General features: G+C 32.6%; 1 protein-coding gene across 3 annotated transcripts in view; it reads right to left on the bottom strand.

The window, feature by feature from the left end:
- Positions 1-10,298: 10,298 nt before the first annotated feature.
- Positions 10,299-25,803, bottom strand: part of LOC110094820 (lactoylglutathione lyase) — a 31,646-nt gene continuing 16,141 nt past the window's right edge. For 2 of the 3 annotated variants that reach the window (XM_020820149.2, XM_028692763.1), the window contains exons 8-9: positions 14,526-14,645; positions 10,302-10,696 (exon numbers count right to left, since the gene is read on the bottom strand). In XM_020820149.2, coding sequence (XP_020675808.1) covers positions 14,545-14,645 — 101 coding nt within the window. In that variant the 3' untranslated portion in view covers positions 10,302-10,696; positions 14,526-14,544. Of the gene's footprint in view, positions 10,697-14,525; positions 14,646-25,803 lie in introns of all 3 variants that reach the window. The other variant, XM_020820150.2, reaches the window with a different exon arrangement.

Below are 25,803 nucleotides of genomic sequence, written 5' to 3'. Positions count from 1 at the left end.
CTAAAATAAGCACATAGAGCCTGATGTGATAAGCTTAGCACCTCACATATTCGACTCGGCTCGGTTCGTTTGCAGCCCTACACATAGAGCCTGATGTGATAAGCTTAGCACATTGTTATTAGTGAGGTCATTTGTCAAAGGAATTGTAGACACTATATTATCCATTGAAAAGTTAGAATTTTATATCTTGATAGTCCAGATCTATATGAAATATATTTTATTTGTATCAACAAATGAAAAAAAAAATTATGAAGAATTCTCATCCATTATGAGTGATGAATTCTAAATGAGTGTGATGGGCGAGTTAACCTACTTCTTTGGATTTAATGTGAAATAAAGAAGTCTTAGAATTTTTCTTAGTCAAACAATGTACATTGGAGAGCTTATCAAAGATTTTTTTTTTTTAAGTTTACAAGAACATAAATCCCCCCATGAATTTGAGAGTATATAATTAGATAAAGATCCTAACGGAAAACATGTAGACCAAAAGAAAAATAGAGAAATAATAGGATCATTATTTTACAAGACTATTAATAGATTGTATACCATGTTTAACATTTATTTGTGCGATATATTTCAAGTAGAACCTAAAGAGTCACACCTTATTGAAAAAAAAAAAGAATTCTTCATTAACTTATACGGACACCTAATTTAGGCATCTGGTATCTTAGGAGTAATATATCATTTAATTTAGTTGGATACTCAAACTCAAATTTTATGTGCTACAAAATATAAAAAAGCATTTAAGGAATGTGTTAGTTTATAAGACAATTTTTAATTTCCTACTACAGTAAAAAGTAAAACTCTATAGCTCTAACCATTATTGAGGCAGAATATATAACTGTTGGAAGTTATGTTGCCTAAATCTTATAGCTAAAGCAATACTTTCTTGATTTTGGCTTGCATATGGATGTAATCTCCATAATGTGTGATAATATGAGTGTTATATGCTTCACTAAGTAAAAACCCATGTCAGCACTCATGCACAAAGTACACTGATGTTATGCATTACTTCTTTAGAGATTATGTGACAAAAGGGGACATTGATATTCAATTCATATATTTTGAAAACTAACTGGAATATATCTTTACAAAACCACTTCACTTTGATAAGTTTAGCACACTCACAAGAAAACTAGGAATAATTGACTTAAGTGCATAAAATAATAGGTCCAATCTTGTTCTTGTGTATGTTTTGTGTTTCTTATTACAATTGTTCATGTTTATTTTTTATGTATTGTTATGTGTTATAAGTTTTTTCTCTCATGTTCTTACTTATATTGATGTGATTACTATTTATTGATGTTGCTAGTGTATGAAACCAAAGGTCTTGATCAATTGAAAATATGAAAAAAAATTCCCACATCGTACTAAATGAATTCCATTCAAACTATACGATACACACAAGCATAATTTTCAAGGTTATTATTATAAACTTAACAGTTGAGGAAAGTAATAATTGTATATCATGCTGTATGAACTCACTCATACTATACGATATATGTTGGAAATAGGATAATAATGTTATTTATTTTAGTATTAAGTATTCAGAATGAACCATTATTACAAATTTGTTGTATGAACACTTATTCATTTTGGATTATTTGACCTAGTAAAAAATTCAAGTGATTGTATGAAAGGATGATCTAAAGTCAAAGATTGTATAGTCTGATCAGTATTTGATAGTACAATTTAACAAATCTTCGTATGGTATTCAACGAGATGATTTTTATATTCTTATCATATTGTAGGATGTCCTAACTATAAGAAGGAAGTCAAATTCTCAAATTAGAACACACCAATCTTCGTTTCCTACAGTTAGTACACCACACCTACTCTAGTTTTAAATGGCAAGCAAGAGAGGCTAAATGGTTGCAAGCTCCCAACACCAACAGGATGCCCAGTTTATGAGTGACAAAGATGCCAAAGCTTATTGAGATTATAAAGTGCATCTATAATTGACTTAAAAGTATTAAATCAAGAGCAATTAAGGTACTGACTATTAGAACTATTTGTGGGAACAACCCTATAGTTTATTAAATCTCAGGATTTTCACTAACATGTTTAACTTCTTCCTTAATTCTTTGCCAACCTTAGGATCACTAATGATAGAAATTCAATACAAAATTTTGTTTGCCAATTCCAACTAGTGATTACCGACTACGATTTATGTGAGTACTTACATATTTACAACATTGGCACCACCCCCACAACATTGTAGTAGATTTGAACTATAATTGGCTCACCATCAAAATGACCCTTAGAAATTCAATACCAAATTAACTGTTTTTGAGGAGCATTAGGGTTTAGGGTTTAGGGTTTAGGGTTACCAAATTAAAAGGAGGGGCACCAAATTAACCCCCTCCTTCCCCAGCATAACAATATTTGAAGGATGCTTAGAAAGACCACCTAGCTTTCCTTGAACTTAAAGTGAATCAACATATTGAGCATACCAACAAATAATGAGAGGAGTTGTAATGACAACACAACAAAGACCAATCTTGATTTGAGGAGCATTTTTCTATCATCCACAACTACTTTCAACCTCCACATTTACCACCTGATTAAGGGTTTCATATTTCTATGTTGTCTTTTTTTTTTTTTTTTGTGTGTATTGTTACATATAGTTTTTGTAATTTTTTTATTTTTCTTATTAGCTGATCCTCTTTTTGGTGATGTCAGAAGGGCGAAAAGTTTGTGATTTTATTGTACTTTTTATTGTACTTCTTTATATAAATGAAAAAAAAGTGTATCTTTAAAAAGATTTTTTTATGTTATTATTTCTTTTTTAAAATAATAAGTTTAAAAATAAAAAAATAATATTAATAAAAATTATAAAAAAATATTCACTTTTTGTAACGACCCAACCCGACCGGGACGGATCCCGCTCGCATCGGGTCGTGACACAACCGTTGAAAATCCAGGATCTAGCTTTGGAATTTGCTTCATAACTTTCTTCCAAATATTAAATAGACAGAAAAACACAGAGCTACTATAATCATCCAAATACAGAACAGTTCATCTATCTTTTCTTTCATCAAAACAATCATCTACAATACAATAAATGGCTTCATATAGAAATAACAGAGCAGAACAGAAAAGCCATGATTGTACCAAAAATTAAAGGTACAAAATACCTAATCTTAGATCAGACACAGAACTTCTAGTCGAAGACCTCCTTCCCTTTCCCAGAAAATCACGTAGAAAACAAGGATGAGCTAAAACCTCAGCAAAACATCACTCACCAATCAAAATCATCAGATATTCACATCAAATAATAGCCATACGGAAATCATAGAACAGATACTTGATCAACAGAAATCAAACAACTGATACAGAAAATTGAAGTCATGTCGAATCGGAGTTCAGAACAGATATCATAAAGCTTTCAAGTCCCAGAGAAGACATAATCGTACGGAATAACCAGAATCGTATAGAAATCAGAAATAAGATAAAATCACATTCATATCAAATAATTCTAATCAGATAATTCATAAAACAGATCAGATAAGTCACAGCACAGATTATCAGATATCAAACATCAGATTTCAGATAACATATCACATATCAGATTTCAGATTCCCAGACCCTTACAGAATCTCTACGGATTCTGGCCCCTTATGTCTCCCTTCCCTGACACTTACAGAATCTCGACGGATTCTGGCCCCTTATGTCTCCCTTCGTGCTTATAGCACCAGAACAGAACAGATATTCAGAATTCCGGGACATAGCTTATTTTCAAATTTCAAAGCTTATTTCATATTTCCCTGACACTTACAGAATCTCAAAGGATCCTGGATCCTTATAACTCCCTTCTGATAGCATATAAACACTTCAATTCATTCAATGTATCAATTCAGAAAAATCAAAATTCGTACGAAAAATCGGCGGTAAAACGGCAGTATACGGAATTTACACAAAATTCACATATTCAGAAATTTACCAAATTACCACAGAATATCCACAACAACATTATAAGACTTTTACTGTACTAAAGTAACATTTTTCAACATCCTGATAACTTGCAATTCAATTAAAACGCCGCAGAATTCAAAATATCCGGTAAAAATCTTCCAGAAAATATCCAAAACGTGCATAATTATCATCTCAAAAACATACCAAAAGTTACGCGGTAAAACATTTGTCAGAAGAAAATAATACTACAAATTCGCTAACAGAAACAAAATCCGGAACAGAAAAGTCATCAAAATCCACGTTTTTGAAAATTGAGAAAGGCGGAATGTGCCTTACCTCGAGTCGATCAACTTTCCCAACTACAGCAACGGACCAGAGTCGCCCAAAAATCCTATTTTCTTCTTTTCCCTTCGTTTTTCTCTCTCCTGGACTTTCTCTCTTTTCAAAAACGACACCATTTAGATATTTATTAAGTAGGATCGTCCCGGACGATGTCCCGATCATCCTGGGACGATCTTCTCTGGACTTAAATCGTCCAGACGAAAATAAATTCCAATTTCTTCGTCCCTGGACGAAACTCTCTGTTTGGTTCGTCCCGACCCTTCCAGGTTTGTCCAGACGAATCATACAGATTTGTTCACAATTTGTTCAGTTCGTCCCGTACTAAGGCCAGTTCGTCCGGGACTAACAGCACTCAAAAAAATAGCTTTGGAGGGGTTTTACACTTTTTAAGATTATTTCTCTCCGATTATAATTTCTTTTAGGAAGCATCAACTAAGGAGAAGAAAAAATATTTAAATAAATAATGATACTTTTCACGACAACTAAAAATATTTGACATCAGAAAAAAGGAGGAGATTGTTGAAACCCTTGAACATGGTGTACGCTACAGTTTTGATGTACCAACATTATTGGTTATGCTAATCACAAGTTGAGTTATGAGTGCATGAAATTGATTTTTGTACTAACATTACAGAAAGCACACATGTGACAGAATCAGATGAGGACCTTGTAAGCTAAAATAATTGAACACAAAGAAAGTGTGTTACAGTGGACACGAGGGCAAAATCATAATAAAAAATTTGTACAACTAATTATATAGTAAGATCCACATCGTACTAGATGATAATGTATTTCAAATTCAAACCATTAAAATTCTGATTTTCCTAAAAATAAGTAAATTCAAAATTTGAATTATTTGTAGTAGATAAAGTTATTTGTAATTTTTGTATAGTCCAAAACTTAATTTCTTGTATTATTATTTACCTATGTTGGAACCTGAAATCAAAATGTCAAATCAAAGTAGATATTATACTATATATCCCTAATCATACATTACTAATAAATAGAGAGCTTATTCGGATGAACTTTATTTGGGTAGGATGATCCAATGCTCTGAGTCGTCAACATTATAAAGATCATTATGTATGATCATAGTTGTACTGTATCATACAATTAAACTATCATAAGCTAAGATTCTTACTAACTACAATTAAACTATCTCCTTAAGACACCATAATCCTAACCACCATATACCTATGTTATGGCCAGAATACTTTTAAAATTCCCTGGTTATTCTTCTATTCCTCTGTCAAGGCTCGAGATCAAACTATATTTTGAATTTATGTACAACTTATAAATAAATCAATTGAAATGCACAAAAGTTAAAAATAACATTATATTAATAAACAATAAAACCTTTTCTAAATAATGCATCCTTTCAATTCATCACAATATCATAAAAGTTGATTGGCTACTCATGGATGCATTGATACACATAACAAACATAACACACAAAATAAATATTTTATTATACTAACTAGTTCACTAGTACAAACACATGATATAAATTTAAATAAAAGAAAGTAAAGTTCGTAAATAACCTCGAAGTAATTCTGCAATCCTTTGCTCACTCATTCACTTTGATCCACTTCAATACATACATTAGGTATACGAAACATAAGCTACACACTCTTCTATACAACTCTCACACACTCACAAAATAACGCTACTTATGACTCCAAGTTTCCAACCTCTTTATATAAGGCCTAAGGTGAATATTTATAGTGTTTCTCTTTTTTTTTTTTGAACTAACACTACGATGCTAGCTTGGTGGTGCTATGGCGCTACTGAATCGGCGCATCGGTTCATCAATAGTCACTTTTATTCACCGGTCCAACCAACGCCCGCCATGGTACATGGTGATTTTGCATTGTAGCGCTCAATTTAGTGCTGCAATGTTGACTGGATTACGCCTTAGCGCTAAGCTCCTCAACAAATTTTTGGTAAGCTTTCCGTTATGATGTTGTAACATTGGATTGAGTTCTCGCACCGTGGCACTACATTTGTGGCGCTACTGCACTATTTCAATTTTTTTGATTGTATATAATTCATGCACAATCCATACATATTATAAGCACATAATAACATAGTCATAAGAAATTAAAATAACAAAATTTATCTTATCAAATTCTCCCAAACGTTAAGCTATTACTTATCCTCAAATGATGAATACTACACTCAGAAAGAATTACTTTATCTTTTTCCTTGAGTATGATTTTTGAAAAAAAAAATCAGATTAATAATCTAAGTATTTATATAGTACATAAGTTGAAAGATTTTCCAAAAAAAAAAAATTATAACATCTAGGTCCCTCATTTTAAATTAATATTCCTTTTAAACTAAACTTCTATGGTGAAGAATTTTGACTAGTTTTTTTAAATTTTTGGAGTTAATAAAATTGCTTGTTTCATAATCGTTAAGTCTAGCTATAAGCTTTCTTTAAGTATTATGATTCCAATAATTAAATTTTTAGAAGTATATAGGTAGGGCTAGTTATTTTAGGTTTGAAATCTTTTGTATTTGGGTATTAGAAAATTTTTCTTTTTTTTTTCTTCTCTTTTATTTTTATTTGGCATAGTACCTCGTAAAGATTTTGAATACCTATCCATTGGCTTCATTTAATTTTTTTAATCAAGCTAGATATTACAAGTTGCAATTTTTAATATTTAGATACTTTAACCTTTTTTAACAATTTTTTTTTCTTTTGTTAGCTAAAATATATTATTTTGATATTTATTTCTATCTCTGACCTCCATTCATTATACTAACATGAAGTTGTTAGAGATTTCATAAATCCCTACTTACTTGCTTTTTAGGTGATTTAGGATAATTAATCTAATAAGTTAATTTATATTAATCCTAAAATTAAAAAACCTTTATAAGTAGTCAAGTGCTTAAGTGATTTTAGGGATTTAATTTTTCCAAATTTTTTAATTTTAAATGAAAATATTAGTTGTTAATTTATAATTATTTTATTAGAAAAATTTTGCAAGTTGTGGACTATCAAATACTTAAGGATTTTAATTTTGAATTTTATATATTCCATAAATCAAACCAAAAAGTGCAATAATAAGGCAAGAATTAAATCAAAATTTTGATAAATTTTATTTCAATAATTTTTCTTAAATTACAAAATATAAATAAATCTTTACTGGAAATTTTAAACTAAATAGACTGAAAAAAATAAAACAAGTTTACTAAAAGAAGAATTCAACAACAACAACTAAGAAAAATAAAATAAAATCAAATCAAATAAAAACTAAGAAAAATAAAATAATATAAACAAATGGGAGGCTTACGGTAAGCTGGCATGTGACTTGCTAAGTTTGAATTATGTTTAGATTTTTTTATATAAAATTAATAAAAGCCCACTAAAATATGCAAGTATATATGTCGAATCATGTAATAAATTGATAAAGTAGAGTGTAAAAAACCCATAAGGGAGTCTTCAACTTAATTGCAAATTCACTACTTTTGCTTACTTCAAATGCACTATTTATCCTACTGAGAGAAAGATGATATTTTTGGAGTTTTTGTCACCGAAAAAAAAAAAAAAAAACTTACAAGAAGATATTTAATATTTATGAAAATAAAGAGTTTTGAACTAATGAATATAAATACAATAGTTTTTCTAATGAGACTCTTTGATTTTATATGTACATCATAGCATATGCATCCCTAGATTTTTATTGAGCTTGTCGGGATGAAAAGAAACGTTTATAACCTTCTTACAAGTTTTTATCTCCGTAAAATCTAGAATATTCAAACATCCTATGTTTATGCATATCAACATTCCATTTCAACACTCCTAATTATTCAAGCATTCCTCCTTTGAGGCTATACATAACATTAGATTTTAACTACACATATGACCATTGTATGTATTAAATGAAGAATGAGAAATATTGAAAATATTAATTTATCATTCAAGGTGCAAGAGTCTATATTAGTACTTGCCATAGTTTTTACATCATTAACCCAAAATTAAAGAATTAATCAGACATGGAAGATACACCAATAAAACTTATTTTCATTTCATTCATCAAAAGAAGAACTACAAGAAAAGTAATAATAAAATTTTTACCCGAAAGGGAATCAAATTATGTTCTTCACACTCTTTCTTCCTCCAAATACAAAGTTGCTTACACAAACAAGCTAAGTTCTCCACAAAAAAAGTATCATATAGCCTCCCTTCGACTTTACTCTAATGGGACACTAAGGAAATACACTACAAATTATTAAATTTTACTTTAAGCGATAAAAGTCTCTAAATAATAAAACTGAAAAACTAATTATATGAAGTAAAGGGATGGGCTCAAGCACCACAGTACTCAATAAAAACTCATAAATTTTAACAGAAACTCCTACCATAACAAGCTGAAACAAAATTATTAATAAAATTTACATCAATATTAATGCAAATCATAAAAAATAACAAAGTTAGAAATGATGATTTCATTTCAATTCAAATAACATTCAACCAATGTTTGGACAAATTTCAATCAAAGATTGAAATCATATACAATAAAAAATTTATTTTATATTTGAACATTGTTCAACTCTAGTTGAATATGAATGAGGCTTATTAAAAAAAAATTTCAATCAAAGCTTGAGTAAGATTCAAATAAAGTTCGAATAAGATGATATTAGAAAGATTTATGAAATAGTAAATTACATATTCAAATCATCTTCAAACCTTTTTCTTTGACTATTGTTCAATCTTGGCTCTAAAATACAAACAAGATTTGATTAAATTTCTTTCAATATACAATCATTGGTAAAAAAATATTTTGATTAATGTCATAATAAATTTCTAACAATGTTCAAAGTTGATAATATTATATCTAATATCCTTCTAGGTTTATATTTCAAAGTGCAAACACATCAAAAACTATCAAATATATAATATCAACAACTTTTAACCACAATCTTGTAACAATCCTCATTGCTTATATAATACCGATCATCACAAAAACAACATCAAGCCTTTATCCCACTATGTGGGGTTGGCTTTATGAATCTGTTTTTCTTCATTTTGTCATGTTAAGAGTTAAATTCTCATTAAAATCTAATAAAGAAATACCATTTCTAATATTTTATAACCAAGTCTTTTTAGGCCTATTTCTACATTTCTTAATATAAGTCAAATCTAATACATCTACTTACCTAACCGAGTCATCGGAAGGTTGCAATTTTATGCGACAAAACCATGTAAGGCAACTCTCTTTAATATTATCTTCCACTAAAGCTACTCCTGACTTTTCACGTATATGATCATTTCATATCCTATCTCTAAGAGTAAAACATTCATCCACATGAACATCCTCATCTCTACAACACTTAACTTAATATTAAGTTTCTTTTTTAATGGCCGACATTCTACATCATAAAATATTACAAGTCTAACAACAACCTTATGAAATTTCCCCAAATTTAAGGGGTACTTTTCTATCACACAACAAGTCCGATGCATTCCTCCATTTCAACCATCCAGCATAAATTCTACTGTTAAGATCCCCATCTATTTTATCACCACACTGAACAACAGACCCAAGATATCGAAAACATGTACTCTTATTAATAACTTATTTACCCAAAGTCACAATCCCCCCACTTGATCTATTATTACTAAAATTATATTCTATATATTTAGTTTTAGATCTACTCAAACAAAAGCCTTTAGACTCTAAGATTGATTTCCATAATTTAAGTTTACCTTCAACTCCCTCCCTAATATTATCAACAAGAAGAATATCATCAACAAAAAACAAAAAAATCTCTAATTTTAAATATTATGAGGTATATAAGACCAAAATTTATAATTTTATACCTAAGCTTCATGAGTCTAGCATTTGATTCCAATAGAAACAAAAAGATAAAAAAAAATGCATTGTCTTATGGAAATTTAAAATATTTGTGTTCTTACAAGTCGAGAAGCATGCAGCAAACGCCAATGGCAAAGCCAAAATTTAAAACTAATTCAAACCGCCCAACTTAACACATTGCATCTATTGTAAAAATATCATCACATTTAAGATCAATTATTAAAAAAATTCTTGCCAAAATATCTTTGAGCTAAGTCTTAGGATTTACATCAATGTTCGTGTTATACATGATATTTTGAAGCTCACCAAGATATTCAGAGACTTTACTTGCAAAACAAAGTAAATTTTTAGACAATAAGAAAGATAAAGCTTTCAGCAAGTAGGTGCAAACAAGTTACAATTCAACCAAACATCTTAACTGAATTCCCATTTATATATTGTGATATTGAATCCTCCAGGTTTTATTTTTCTGGGTAGAGATTCTCAGAGAGAAATGAAGGCATAAGACACCATCGAAGCAGAAGAAGCAATACCAAACACTTGATTGAGTAGCAATGACGAAGGGATTTTAACCCTCTTGAAAGAACTGCGCCTCCTTCAGAGTAAGCTAGTTTCTGTTGGAGTTTTGGCAAAAGATGAACTAATTAGTGCTAGAAATGACAGAAATATGCAATTTATTATAAAGCAGTTGGCTTCCATGCAGATAAGATTGGATTAAATTATCAACGAGAGATAGAGATAAACCTACAAAGACTTAAAAATATTAGAAATGATTTTATCTCTTAGATTTAAATGATAATTTGACTCTTAACAGGACAACAACAATAATAATAACATCAAGCCTTTATCCCACTACGTGGGGTTTAACATGATACAATGGAGAAATATAATTCATGTAGTGTGGGCTACGAAAATTCACGCCCCAGCCTCTCTGCGGACCATTTCTTTCTTTTGGGTCGTCAAGAAGAATTTTAACAAGTTTTGAGGCAAATTTTCAGAAGGCAAGATTGGATTGTAAATAAAATACTACCCAGAGATTTCGCCCTCATTTTGTGAGGACTTTATGATTTGAGTTCAAGTTTCCTATAGGCATAAACCCTTATAGTTAATTACCCCTCCCAATAATGAGAGAAAACTTTTGATTAAGGCTAGTCATCAAACAGATACAGAGTATCTGGCGTATAGTAGCAGCAGAATTTGGTATTTCACATTTTGATATTTAAAATTAAAAATCCACCACCTTACACTTAAAGTGGATGGTGAGGGGAATGATGATGAGCCCGATCAAGATCTCATGGTTCCGTCATCTCGGGCCATCGTGGTCCCTAGTCAACTTAAAATTTGGATCCAAGATGGCACTTGGGAGAGCAAAAAATGATTTAAAATTTGGACCCAAGATTGCACTTGGGAAGTAGAGTCATGTGAATGTCGACATGCAAGTAGGATTTGAACATTGCATTCTATTTTTCCTGTTTGGAGAATAGTATTGCAATTATTTTAGTATAAATTTTGAACAAATTTGAAGCTCACTTTGATGATGTGAAAGTTCTTCTTGTTAATTATTTTTAGAAATTTTGGACGAATTGCAATCCTCCACTTCACTTTTACAATGAATCTTTATCTTGTCAAGTTATTCATTTCAATTTTGTGTTTGTCATTTATATGATGAACTTTACATTGATTTCAAGCATGTGAGATTGACTTTTATTCATCTAAGGGAGACCAAAAATTAATTATTTGAATATGCTTGTCTGCAGGTATTATAAAATGTTGACTGATGAAGCAGATAATAATACTATGACATGTATTTTTTGTGGTAAAATAAAAAAAGGAGAAATTACATGCCACAAATAATACCTCGTTGGGGGTTTTAGAAATGCTAAACCTTGCTTGAATTGCCCTGAGCATGTTAAGGCTAAAATTCAGATCTCCATGTTGATTTTTTTTTTTTTGAAAGAACATATTAATGACACATCTAAAGTCATCATTGATGAAGAAGACTACTTCAATGTGATGACAGATGATGATATTCTTAGTGCTGGATCATCCAAAATATTTCAAATAAATAAATCCAACACTTCTAGTCAAAGTTCTACATCAACATCAATCTTCAAAGCATTAAGACCAAAATGACCATTAGTACTCATCTTACACCAAATTCTGAAGTTGTGGTGAAGCAGAGAAAATGCCAATTTAGCAAAAAGATGGATGTCGCTAAAAAGGAAATGAGGAGAAGGGTCATTCAAGTTTTATGTAAATGGATGTATGATGTCGGGATTCTATTCTATACAGTGAAAAAAGACAATTTTCCTGCAGTAGTCGAGGCACTTTGACAGTTTGAACCAGTAATGAAACCCGCTAGTTATTATGAGGTACGAGTTACTTTTTTGAAGAAAGAGACTGGAGATACACATAAACTATTACGATACATCAGGAAGATTGCGTATGATATAGTTGTTCTCTAATGACAAATGGATGGACATCGAGAAATGAGAAAAACTTAATTAATTTTCTTATGAATTGTCAGAGAGATTCAGCATTCATAGAGAGTTATATGTCAATTCCTTTTTCCCAAAAATACTATGAGAATGTTCGAAGTATTTTGCAAGTACATTGAGGTTATTGGACCACATAATGAGATATAAGTTGTTACTGATAATATAATCTTATAAAATCATTATCCTTTAAAAAAATGATTGTAATATTTTGAATCATGAGAGATTGAGGTGTTGTTTACTTAAACTTATGCATGGCTATGGTTATTTTTCATTATTACGATAGTTTATCTTTCAAATTAATGATATTTCACATTTCAGCCTATTTTTTTATAAATTTATTTATAGTTTGTGCCATGTTCAAAATAGATCGCGCTGCGTCGTGCGCTATGATCCATGGCTCCAAAGGGACTTTTGTGCTATGGTGCGCCATTCACCATTAACAAGTATGATATGCTTACAAATGATATGAAAAATAGCGTGTTTTAGTTTGTACTTTCATAGAAGACTATTATATCGGTCCTTGGACCAGTACAGCCGATCCAAAGGGGGCCAGTTCAGATGTATAAGAGGCGGAATAGGGAGTTTCAGCCCCCTTCCTCTGCCCCTCTTTGATATTGGGGTCCACATGTTCGATTAGGGGAAATTAAGGGGCAATGTAGAAGGGAAAATCCAAATTGAAGGGGCTGTTTTGGAATTAACCTAATTTTTATAAGCTTAAGTATGTTTTGGTGGCTAGGGTTAGGTTTTTTATCTTGGTTTTTGCTATGTTTTCCTGCTTCTTGAGTTTTGCTTGGGCTTTAGCGGAATCTAGAGATTTGAAAGAGCTAGATCTTCCTCTCCAATAAAAGATCCATTGTATCTTGTCATTTTCTTCATCTAGTATCAATTAAAGGAGTTCAATTAAGTTTTTCTTTCCAAGTTCCTCTTAATTTCTAAATTGCAAAGTGCTAAAATTAAGATTCAGCAAAAGAGATTCTTGTTTTCCTATAAACGTTTCCTGACAAAGACAATTTTAATCAATGAAATCTCTAACAAAATAAGTTCATACTTACATCCAAATTACTATAGAGTGATACCTACATCTCATATGTGTAACAATGTTAAACTTTTAAGCCAAAGAATGCAGAAATATATGAGTACGCAACTTCCAAAGTTAAAGATAGGTGATTAAAATAGAATAGTGTGTGGGGAGTATCATGGGATAAAATAATATAATAGAGATTAAAAGGTAAATCTTGTTCAACTGTAATTAGGCTGACTACATTGCATGCACTCGACAGTTAAGCGTACAAAAAATCATTGATGGACAAGCTAAATGTGGCAGAAAATGTTAAAAGGAATTTGTCGTAAAAATAGAAAGATGGATTGAGGAATAATTATATTAGAGGGACGATTAAAGTAACATCTCTTGAAGATAAGGTGGTGCAGACTAAATCTGAATAAAATTGATATGGAAAACAAAAGGTAAAAAATAAACCATAAGAAGAGTAGATAATATTAACGCTTAAGGGTTAAAGAAAAAAGAGGGGGTAGATCAAAGGTAACATAGATTAAAAAATTAAAAAAAAAAACTACGTAGAATAAATTTACCTCATGCAATACAAAATTGGGGCAAATGATGAATGAGGATTCATAAAGCCAACTCCAAATGATTATGGTAAGACTTAATAATGATGATGATGATGATGTCTCTAGATGTTTAACCAAATGAACCTTGAGTATATCTACTATGCATGAACCGACCCTAAAAATAAAAACCCAACCCTTCGTAAACCCAAGATGGCTATTAGACTTCATAAAATGATGTCGAGTTCCTAGGTACAATGAACCCACCCAAAATGACTTTTAAGATTCTTAGTGCATTGGCCTAGAGAAGATATAAAAAAATGTTTCAACAAAAATTATCTTCACAAAATAAAACTCTAATTAAGGAGAAGAGAGTTACCTTTAGAGTCTTGGATCTTTCAAGAGGCTACTGCCGTAACCTCCCCAATTTTTTTAAGGTCAAAAATTTCAATCCAATAACCATCAGGATCTTTGATAAATGCAATGCCTTTCATTTTTCCTGCAAATAGAGTGATCAGTTACAACCGATTTAAATTCTATGAATGTGAGAGAGAATCAAAGTAAACCACAAACAATCCAGGTTAGACAGAAAAGTAGAAATTTTTTGAAAACTAGTAGGCTCCATAGTGATTAATGTATGGATATAACTACCAAAAGGTAAAGAATATATTATGTGACACGAAGGTAAAATCAAAAAACATAAAGCACAAAGAATTAAAAAGGCTATGAAGACAACGCCTGACAATACTCAGGTAAAGATAGAATAATGGATGCATTTTTCATTTTGCGATATAACAATGCCAACAACCTTGACTAAATTAAAGGTCTTTTCAATGGCCATTTGTTAATTTAATTACAAATTTTCAATTAAAAAAATTACAATTTTTCAATAAAAAAATTCATGGATAATTCAACTAATTAAATTTTCATGGACAATTAAAAATATCAAGCAAATAAGATAAAAATGTAGGAATCAAGCAAAGCTTGAAATAACTGGAAACAAGGAATATAACTGAACCAAAATTTGCCTTTGATATGATTGTTGTGCCTGATCATACAATCAGATTCTGTATCTTTTTTTTTTAACTCTATAAGAATATATATGCGAGAAATAGACCGCTCATTGTAATATTGATGGCAGCAACAGTGATTGATGGTAAATGGAAAACACCACTAGAAGTGGGATCACAGCTGCAACAAGAAACTAGAAATTCGTGGCAGGTTATGTAGCACCGATACTCCTATTTATGAGACATGCTGTATTGGACACACGTCAGATACGGATACAGTTCCGATACGGCACGGATACGTGCCGTGTCCAATTAAAACAGTATTTTAATTTAACCGGACACATGTATTTGTTAAAAAAAATCTAGCACGATTTGCCCTATTCATTTTAGTTGCCTGCTCGAAATCCCTATTCGCTCATTTCCATGGCTTGTTCATTTCCGAAAGCTAGGTTTTCTGTTTCCGCAAGCATTCGTCTTCTTCATTGTAGTCGAAGGAGCAGCTCGACGACGTGAGGCCGACGGGATCATACATTGCGACAGGGCTGCTCGACGATGCGAGCATTGAAGCCAACAGATCATCCTTCGTCGACGGAGCAGCTCGATGACGCGAGCAGTGAGGGCGACACGTGCAGTGAAGGTTCGTTTTGTTCTTTCTCTTAATCTGCTTCGTCGTCTTTACAACAACAACATCAAGCCTTTATCCCACTACGTGGGGTCGGTTACATGAATCCTTTTTCTCCATTGTGTCCTATTAAAAGTCAAATTCTCGTTTAAATCTAATAAAGAAAGGTCATTCCTAATATTTTCTAACCAAATCTTTTTAGGTCTACCCCTACCTTTCTTAACATAAGTCAAATCTAATACCTCTATTCTCCTAACCGGGTCATCGCAAGGCCGCCGTTTTATGTGACCAAACCATCTAAGGCGACTCTCTCTAATCTTATCTTCTACTGGAGCTACTCCAACCTTTTCACGTATATGCTCATTTCGTATCCTATCTCTAAGGGTAAAGCCACTCATCCACCTGAGCATCCTCATCTCTGTCACACTTAACTTAGTATCATGCTTCTCTTTTAATGGCCAACATTCGGCACCATAAAGTATTGCAGGCCTCACTACCATCTTATAGAATTTTCCCTTAAGTTTGAGGGGTACATTTCTATCACATAACAAGCCCGATGCATTCCTCCACTTCAACCATCCAACTTGAATTCTGCTGATAATATCCCCATCTATTTCACCATCACTCTGAACAATAGATCCAAGATATCTATTCCGGTAGAAATTTTTTTAAGAGCTTTTATTTTTCAATAGAGATTTTCTTTAAGTTTCCTGTATCTCTCTCATTTTTTAAAACAAAAAATTAGTTCACTTCAACATGAAAATGCAGAGAGGTCTGAATTTTTCTTTTCTTTTTTTCTTTTTATATGCTACAAAAAGTCTCATGAAAGCTATGGAATTTTTGTCATTTCAAATATTACGTTTTGATTACTTTCTTAATTTTTATGTATGATTTATATATTATAATGTCATATCAGCGTCGTACCCGTATCTTATATTTTTAAGAATTGACTGGTAGATGATGATCTGTGACAGTGGTGTTCCCCAGGAGGTAAAAAATTAAGAATTACAACAGGAGGAGGTCATGAGGTGTCAAGGCCAGCGGAAGGCAATTTTTAGATATCAAAGGCTGTTGTTTTATGGACGATGGTTTTGTTGTCAAAGTAAATCACTTGGAGAACATATTAATGATGTCGAGGAATCATATATTGACAAGAGATAAGCAAGTGGCCATAGAAAGTTAAGAGGACCGGATAGGATGCGGCACTGGCAAGATGCAGTTACTGTGAAGATTCTTGAAAGGCGAAATCAAAGGAGAGAGGAGAGGCTGAGAGAAGATATGAGCAGCTAAAGTGCAACAGGTGAAGAGATGGCAGACAACGCAATTTGGCTGATGCAGCAAAAGAATTGGAAGGTGGAAACGGCCGAGTGAAGAACGTAGTTGCAAGCAAGCTGGTAGGCAAGTGAAGTGCTTGAAGGCGTGATCTGTGCTGGATGCAAAGAAAAAGCCCAAGGAGAAAGCGTTCATTGCAAAGATCCCGTGAAGAGAGCTAGAAAACACTGAGCTGGGTGATGCGCAGAAGATGTCAGTGGGATGAGCGTGCTATGAACGAGATTTGTGCAAATTTAGGCTTCGTTTGGGACAACTTTTTTTATGATTTTTAAAGCTGCTTCCTAGTATAAAAATTTAAGTTTTTTGTACTAAAAAGCTGCTTTAAGAAGCAATAAGAAAGCCATCTCAAACGAAACCTTAGTGTGAAATTATAGTAGGCTTGAAGGGGACAAGAAGGATGAGCTTTCATGGGATGGGCACGATATCTGTTTTGTGCTGCTAAAATGAGGCCATGGAAGATTTTTTTTCCTTTTTTTGTTATTTTTTCTCTGTTGATATTTTCTCATTTTATTTCTTTCTAAACTTTTTTTCCTTTTTTAATTTCTACAAGTTCATAAAATCAACCCTACTTATAAAAAAAAAATCCCAAGGATAGAATGCAAGACTCTTGTCCGCGTCACTAAATATTCAAAAGATGCAGCATAACTAAATATATCATTTCAAAGCATTAAACAGGTGGATGATCACAAGATATATCGGATCCCACGTATAAATAGTTTATTTTACTTATGCAATTCATCAATCATGCTCTAAAGTCATGAAAAATGAATTAATTAAATTAAAATTATTTGGAAGATGCAACATAAATAAATAAATAATCAAAATAAAAAATTTCTTCACAGGCAATCAAAACTATCATTAGAAAGCTTCCGATGCATCCTATGGATGACTAAATGTTCTAAAAAATACACCAAACCAACTCATTACTGGTGTAAAAGATGTTAAAGACTTAGTTTTATATTTGAAGTCCATAGCATAAAAATTTAAACAAAAAGAAAAATTCTTCTTACTGGAAAACAAGAGTTCAATTCTAAACAATACATAGCAAAAAAACTAAGAAATTTATTTCCTCCAAGGAGGAGATAACTATTCTTCTCAATACTAACTTAACCCTAAACTTGTTTTAATGTTGGACTTCTTCTGCAGTTTCAAACACAATATCATACTGTCCATCTTCATCTATAACATAGAAATTATGCATCAACAGACCTTTATCAGTTTTCATTATAATTTAAACAGTTCATTGAGCATTTCCCAAAAGAGAGAGACAGAGATTAATCAGACGACATTCAAAAACCCATATAAAAAGTTCACTTTTATATGGAGAGACTATGCATTACATCTGAAGAGACTAATCCATTAAAAAAATATATATATATTATTTTCATATGCTAGCAGCCAGCCGAAGTAAAATATTCAATTCATCAAATGATCTCATAAATGCAAGAAAAGGAAAGAACCTGGAAAATTTTCCGACAAAAACTAAAGACAATCAAACGAGAATTTCTTTATTTCTCGTAAACATACATCCTATAATTCCTAAGGGATTCTTGTAGATAGTAATTAACGCTAGGTCCTTAAAAAAATAAAAGCTGCTTTGATCACTACTTTCTGAACATTTAAGCACGTTATTTCTCTTCCTGTCTGCTAAAAAAACAAATCCTTGATCACTATTTTTAGTAGGTGACTGTTTGAGAAATTTTGTATCACTCTCGAAGGATTGAGATAATTTGTGATCGAGCACATCATAGAAAATAATATATTATCTCAAGGACAAAAACATTATTTCTCTAAGGACAAAATAACAAAACTGACAACTTCATATTATAACAGAAATTTTCCCCTAATCAATATTTAGTTAAATAGAGTTTATTTTATTCTAGGGTACAGATGCTCCATAGGGGCAAACTTCCATGATTAATTACATCTCAAGCATTTATTATTTGAGAATACTTTTGGACTAAACTAATATTGTTTATAGTCATCAAAATATTGGCTAACATTTTTTCTTTATTATTTGAGAAATTCGTATTCAAAGATTTAGTCTTTAAAATTTTCAAAAGAGATGTGATCAATTTTAAATCAAATTTTTAATATGGAAGCCAAATGGAGGAAAGTGTAAGAGCACTTGATTATGAGAAACTTAGAGGTACTCAAACTATCCTATATTGGACTTTATATTTTATAATTAAATTTTTATTTGAATTGATCAATTTGATTTATAAGATTGAGGTTATATTCAAATAACAAGGTTGAAGGAAATGCCCAAAATATAAGGCTTATGAGGTGATTGGAGTCAACCTCAACCTCGGATCTTAGATCTAAGATGAGCTTACTGAGGGGTAATGCTTCAAACGTATATTCAACGAAATGCAAGAGACTTACAAAACTACACCTTACCTGAGGCTAAGTTAGCCTGACCTCTAGACTGACAACTTTGCTTGAAAAGAGCCGCCAGCTAATCCACCTAAATGTTTTTAAAACCATGAGGTATCATCTCAATGCATATGTAAGACATGTAAGCCTAAATGTTTTTAAAACCACCGCTGTTGAGTAGCAATCAATTGGACTTGCTCTACAAGCTTAAGGAAATCAAAAATATGAAATGGAATAAGTGGCTATCCCAAACTATCCCGAAGTCCCCTCAGAAATTTATAGCGCTTTTCCTTAGGAATGCTAACCAACTATAGAGCATACATGGCCAAAGCAATAAACTCTATCTCGTACTACATCACAGTCCTGCTTCCTTGAACCAGCCTCAAAAAAGTTTCCTTCATTTGCTGTCGTGCTGAAGGTGATACAAACCAAAAGCCCAAAATACATCATAAAATTTCTCCCTAGAAATTAGGGAATTTAGTTTGATGCATTTAGATTTTTCTGCTTAAATTTTGTTATGAACTATATTTGTTATATTTTCTATTTTTTTGTTTTTTATGCTATCCTATGATGGTGGTAAATCCAATGATCATGGTAGGATGAGGTTTGGATTTTGTTTCCTTGGATTTGCCGGCTTGGGGGGGTCCATTTGTCCTTTGTAGGCTACTGGTTTCATGAGAACTATGGCTGTTTCGGTTTGAGCTTATGAAGTTAAAACTTTAGTTGTGACAAGCTCATTAATACTTAGTGGAGAAGTAGCTCATTATGAGCTATTGGCTTGCTATAAATTTATTAAAAGGGAACTAGATTTGGTGGGTGGATTTTGCTCTTTCACATTCCTTTTGAAATAAAAATATTACAGCCAAAATTCTGCTTTGGGATTGCTCTCTCTCGGCTGGCTGTTTTGGGATGTGAATTGACTCTTTGGGTGCTGTCATTTCTGCCTTGGCATTCCCTCTGTTGACCGAAAATTAAGCTGTCCCCTGGTTTCCTGTGCTGATTCCACGGTGTGCTGTCTCTGGCTGGTTCCGTGGTTTTGTTCTTTGGCTGCTGCCGCCTGGTTTCCTGTGCTGATTCCACGGTATGCTGTCCCTGGCTGGTTCCGTGGCTTTGTTCTTTGGCTCTTGGGATTTTGCAAATATGCCTCTATGCCTCTTGGCCTTTCATTTCTATCTAAAAAATTGGGAACTTTTGGCTGTTAAGTTCCCCCTCTTTGGCCTATATATATGAGGTATTTTGTGAAGAAAAGTGGGTGAATATTTGAGAGCTAAGTGCTTACAAAACCTGAGGGTTTTCTTTGGAAAAGCTTGAGAGCTTTTTCCATTCTCCTTCTCCCCTAGGAAAGCTTGCGAGCTTCTCCTCTTTCTTCTCGGTCTTCTAACCTCCTTCTTCTCTACGCAAGTTCCACCCCACCTGTATCTTTCTTCTAGTTCCGTTGGCAAAGTGGTTGGCTGATTTTGGTTGGCTGTTTTAGAAAAGCTGTGGGCTGTTTCTTTTGTTGGCTGTTTTAGCAAGGTTGTTGGCTGATTGGAGAAGTTTTGGACGGTTTGGTGACATTTTGCTGGAGAAGTTAAAAGGACATTGAATCCCCCTAGCTGTGGTGGACCCTTGGTTTGCATATCTAAACCTTATTTTAAATACTATTCCTACAATCGGTACATGTGAGGAGTCCTCTTGAAGGATGTTCTGAGGATAGTTTTTTTTGTTAAAAATATTGTTTTTCTTGTTAGTCTTCTTTTGTTTTGATAGTTGGAAGTTGTCTTTTCTAAAGATAGTTGTTTTCTTATTTTGTTCTCAAAGTTACGTCTTAATTTTTATAAAAGTAAGATTTGTTTCTCTTGATTGATTTCTCTTTGTGCCTTGCTCTAATTAGCTTGCACCAATTTGGTATCAGAGCAAGTTCTTTGCTTGGGTAGTCTTTTGTCTAAGTTATCTGTCTTTTTTTTGTGAGTCTTTGCTTTTCAATCTATGGCTAATAATCAAGGGGACTTGCAACAACTCTTACAACAATTAAATAATTTGCAACAACAAATCAATACTATGGCTGAAGCAATCGCGAATTTAAATGTCAATCAAGCTAATGTTAATCCTAATGTCATGTCTTCTGAGAGCGAAGATGAGGGTCCTAGGAATCAAAATAGGCGTCAAAGAAACTGGGATCATGGGATTAAAATCGATGTCCATAATTTTGAAGGAAAATTACAACCGGAACAATTCCTCGAATGGGTTGAAAAAATGGATCAATTTTTTGAGTGGAAAGAAATACCAGAAAATCGGAAAGTTAAATTTGCCAGCTTAAAATTAACAGGACATGCTTTAACATGGTGGAAAAATTTGCAAAACAATAGAGTAAGACGAGGAAAAGAAAAAATTCAAAACTGGGAAAGAATGAAAGAAAAAATGAAAGGGAAATTTCTGCCATCTGATCACTCAAGAACTATTTTTCAAGAATTTAATAATCTGCGTCAAGGAACTCAAACTGTGGAAGAATACACTGAAAACTTTTTTAAGTTGCAAGCTAGGAATGATTTAAATGAATCTGAAGAAAAAACGGTGACAAGATATCTTAATGGTCTTAAGTGGGCAATCCAGGATCAATTAAACTTGCATCATGTCATTAAACTTGATGAGGCTTATCGCATGGCTTTAAAAATTGAGAAACAACATCAAAGGGGAAGTAGCAAAGTTATTGAAACATATAAGCGACGACAAACTGGTGGGGTAAAAATCCAATCTCAAACTTCTGTTGGGACGTCGGGAACAAAAATCAAAACTTATGAAAGTCAAAATCTGGATAAGGGTAAAGGGCTAATGGGTTCTAAACCTACTGAACAACCTAAACTAATTGGACCTTGTTTCAAATGTGGACTTTATGGTCATTTGTCGGCTACTTGCAGAAAAAATAATCCTCCTCGAAATAATTTGATAGAAAATGAAAATAAAAGTGAAGAAGAAGAAAATGAACCAGAATCTGATAATGAAGCTGAAATGGAAAATTTTGATTTGGAAGGAGACGAGGGAGAACCTTTGTTAGTAATTCGACAAGTTTTAACTGCTCAAAAAGAAAAGGGCGATAAGTGGCTAAGAAGAAACATTTTTAGAACAACTTGCACGGTTGAAGGGAAGATTTGCACTTTAATGATTGATAGTGGGAGTTCAGGAAATTTTGTGTCACAACACATGGTTGAAAAGCTCAAATTGAAAACAAAACCTCTTGTCAAATCTTACAAAATTTCATGGTTTAAGGAAGGAGGTGAGGTTCCAATAACAAAGCAATGCACCATTAATTTGACAATTGGAGGGGCATACGAGGATCAAATTGTTTGTGATGTTATTCCTTTAGAAGTTTGTCATATCCTTTTGGGGCGACCTTGGCAATATGATAATAAAACTATTCATAATGGCGAAAGGAACACTTATACATTGATTCAAAATAATAAGAAATTCACTCTCTTTCCTCAAAGAAACATTTCTGATCCTCCAACAAAAAAAGAGAAATCTGAAAATTCGTCCACTCCTGAATTACTTTTAAACACAAATGATTTGAAACAATTTGAAGTGGCTTATTTGGTGCTTGGAAAAGAATCTGATTTGGCTCTTGAAATTCCTAAGGAAATGCAACCGTTGCTTAATGAATTTTCTGATTTAACACTTGACGAGTTACCAACTGGCTTACCTCCTATGAGAGACATTCAACATCACATTGATTTAATTCCTGGAGCAACATTGCCTAATCTTTCACATTACAGGATGAGTCCAAATGAACATAAAGAGCTTTCTAAGCAAGTGACTGAACTTTTAGAAAAGGGTTTAATAAAGGAAAGTCTAAGTCCTTGTGCTGTACCTGCTTTGCTTACTCCTAAAAAAGATGGAACTTGGCGTATGTGTGTGGATAGTCGTGCTATCAATAAGATAACCATTAAATACAGATTTCCCATACCGAGGCTTGATGATTTGCTTGACATGTTAAGTGGTGCCAAAATTTTTTCTAAAATTGATTTGAGAAGTGGGTATCATCAAATAAGAATAAGACCTGGGGATGAATGGAAAACTGCTTTTAAAACCAAAGAAGGTTTGTATGAATGGCTTGTTATGCCCTTTGGTTTATCTAATGCTCCAAGTACTTTTATGAGAACAATGAATCATGTTTTGAGACCTTTTATCGGAAAGTTCGTGGTGGTATATTTTGATGATATTCTGATTTACAGTATTCACCCTTCTGAACATCTTTCACATGTTAAAAAAATTTTGCAAACTTTGAGGGAACAAAAATTGTATATCAATCTTAAGAAGTGTACTTTTATGACTTCAAGTTTGACTTTCTTGGGTTATATTGTATCTGCTGAGGGAATCAAAGTTGATCCGGTAAAAATCGAGGCAATCAAAAGCTGGCCTGTTCCTAAAAATATCAGTGAGGTAAGGGGTTTTCATGGTTTGGCATCTTTCTATCGTCGATTTATTAAAAACTTTAGTTCTGTAATTGCTCCTATCACTGACTGTTTGAAAAAGGGAATCTTTAGATGGACTCCAGAGGCTGAAAAAACTTTTCAAATTATCAAAATGAAAATGAGTCAAGCTCCAATTCTTAGTCTGCCTGATTTTGAAAAAGTTTTTGAAGTTGATTGTGATGCTTCACATGTGGGAATCGGTGCTGTTTTAAGCCAAGAAGGAAAACCTGTTGCATATTTTAGTGAAAAGTTGAATGATGTTCGATCTCGATATTCTACTTATGATTTGGAGTTTTATGCTATTGTTCAAGCTTTAAAATTTTGGAGGTGTTATTTGATTCAGCGAGAATTTGTTTTAAACACTGATCACGAGGCTTTAAGATTTTTGGGTTCACAAAAAAATCTCAACAAGAGACATGCTAAATGGGTTTCTTTTTTGCAAGAGTATTCCTTTCATATCAAACATAAAACTGGTGTGTTGAATAAGGTTGCCGATGCTTTAAGTCGAAGGTCACATTTATTGATTACTGTTTATCCTACCATTACTTCTTTTGAGTTTTTGAAAGATACTTATGCTTCTGATTCTGATTTTAAAGATATTTGGGAGGCTTGTCTTAATTTGGGAACTGATCCGTCTGGTCAATTTGTTATTCACCAAGGCTTTTTGTTTAAGGGTTCTAGACTTTGCATTTCAAATAATTCTTTAAGAGAACAGTTAGTGCAAGAACTTCATGGTGGTGGGTTAAGTGGTCATTTTGGTCAAGGGAAAACTATTGCAATGGTGGAAGAAAAATATTTTTGGCCTCATATGAGAAAACAAGTTGCTAAGTTTGTAAAACAATGCAAAATCTGTCAAGCTTTTAAAGGGACTTCACAAAATTCTGGTTTATACACTCCTCTTCCAATTCCAAATAAACCTTGGGAAGATATTTCTATGGATTTTATTCTGGGCTTGCCGGTTACTATAAGAAAACATGATTCTGTTTTTGTTGTTGTTGATCGCTTTAGTAAAATGGCTCATTTCATTCCTTGCAAAAAAACTTCTGATGCATCTCATGTGGCTGATTTATTTTTTAAAGAAATTGTTCGACTTCATGGTATTCCTCGTACATTTACTTCTGATAGAGATACTAGGTTTTTGAGTCACTTTTGGAGAACACTTTGGGCTAAGTTAGGAACTTCTCTTCAGTTTAGCAGTGCTTACCATCCTCAAACCGATGGACAAACTGAAGTTGTCAATCGAAGTTTGGGAAATCTTTTAAGATGCCTTGCTGGTGAGAAACCTTTTCAATGGGATTTGATTTTACCACAAGCTGAATTTGCTTATAACAATTCTGTTAATAGAACTACTGGAAAAACTCCTTTTGAAATTTTATATGGTCAATCTATTCCTCACATTTTGGATCGAAATGGTTTATCTTTACCTAACAAAGTAAGTGCTGAAGCTTTAGAAACATTTGATCATATCAAATCTGTCCAACAACAAGTTCTTGAAAAACTCCGTATAGCAAATGTTAAATACAAAACTGCTGCAGATAAGCATCGGAGAGAGGTTGTTTTTAAAGAAGGGGATATGGTGATGGCTTACTTCCGTCGCCAGCGCTTTCCCGTTGGTACTTTTGGAAAGCTGAGCAGAAAAAAATTCGGACCCTTTCGCATTCTCCGGAAATTGGGCACAAATGCATATCTTTTAGATTTACCTAACACAGTTGGAACTTCTCCTATATTTAATGTTTCTGATCTTTCTTTGTATGAAGGAAATACAGGTGATTCTGTGGATCTTGAAACATTGCCACTTTCCACTCCTTCGTTGAACCAAGATGATCTGATTGAAGAAATTGTTGATATAAAAACAACAAAGACAAGGCA

This window comes from Dendrobium catenatum, unplaced genomic scaffold (genome assembly GCF_001605985.2).
Source record: "Dendrobium catenatum unplaced genomic scaffold, ASM160598v2 original_scaffold_273153, whole genome shotgun sequence".
Lineage (NCBI taxonomy): Eukaryota > Viridiplantae > Streptophyta > Magnoliopsida > Asparagales > Orchidaceae > Dendrobium > Dendrobium catenatum.
Note: the sequence above shows the minus strand (reverse complement) of the source record. Positions and strands in the feature narration are given on the sequence as shown.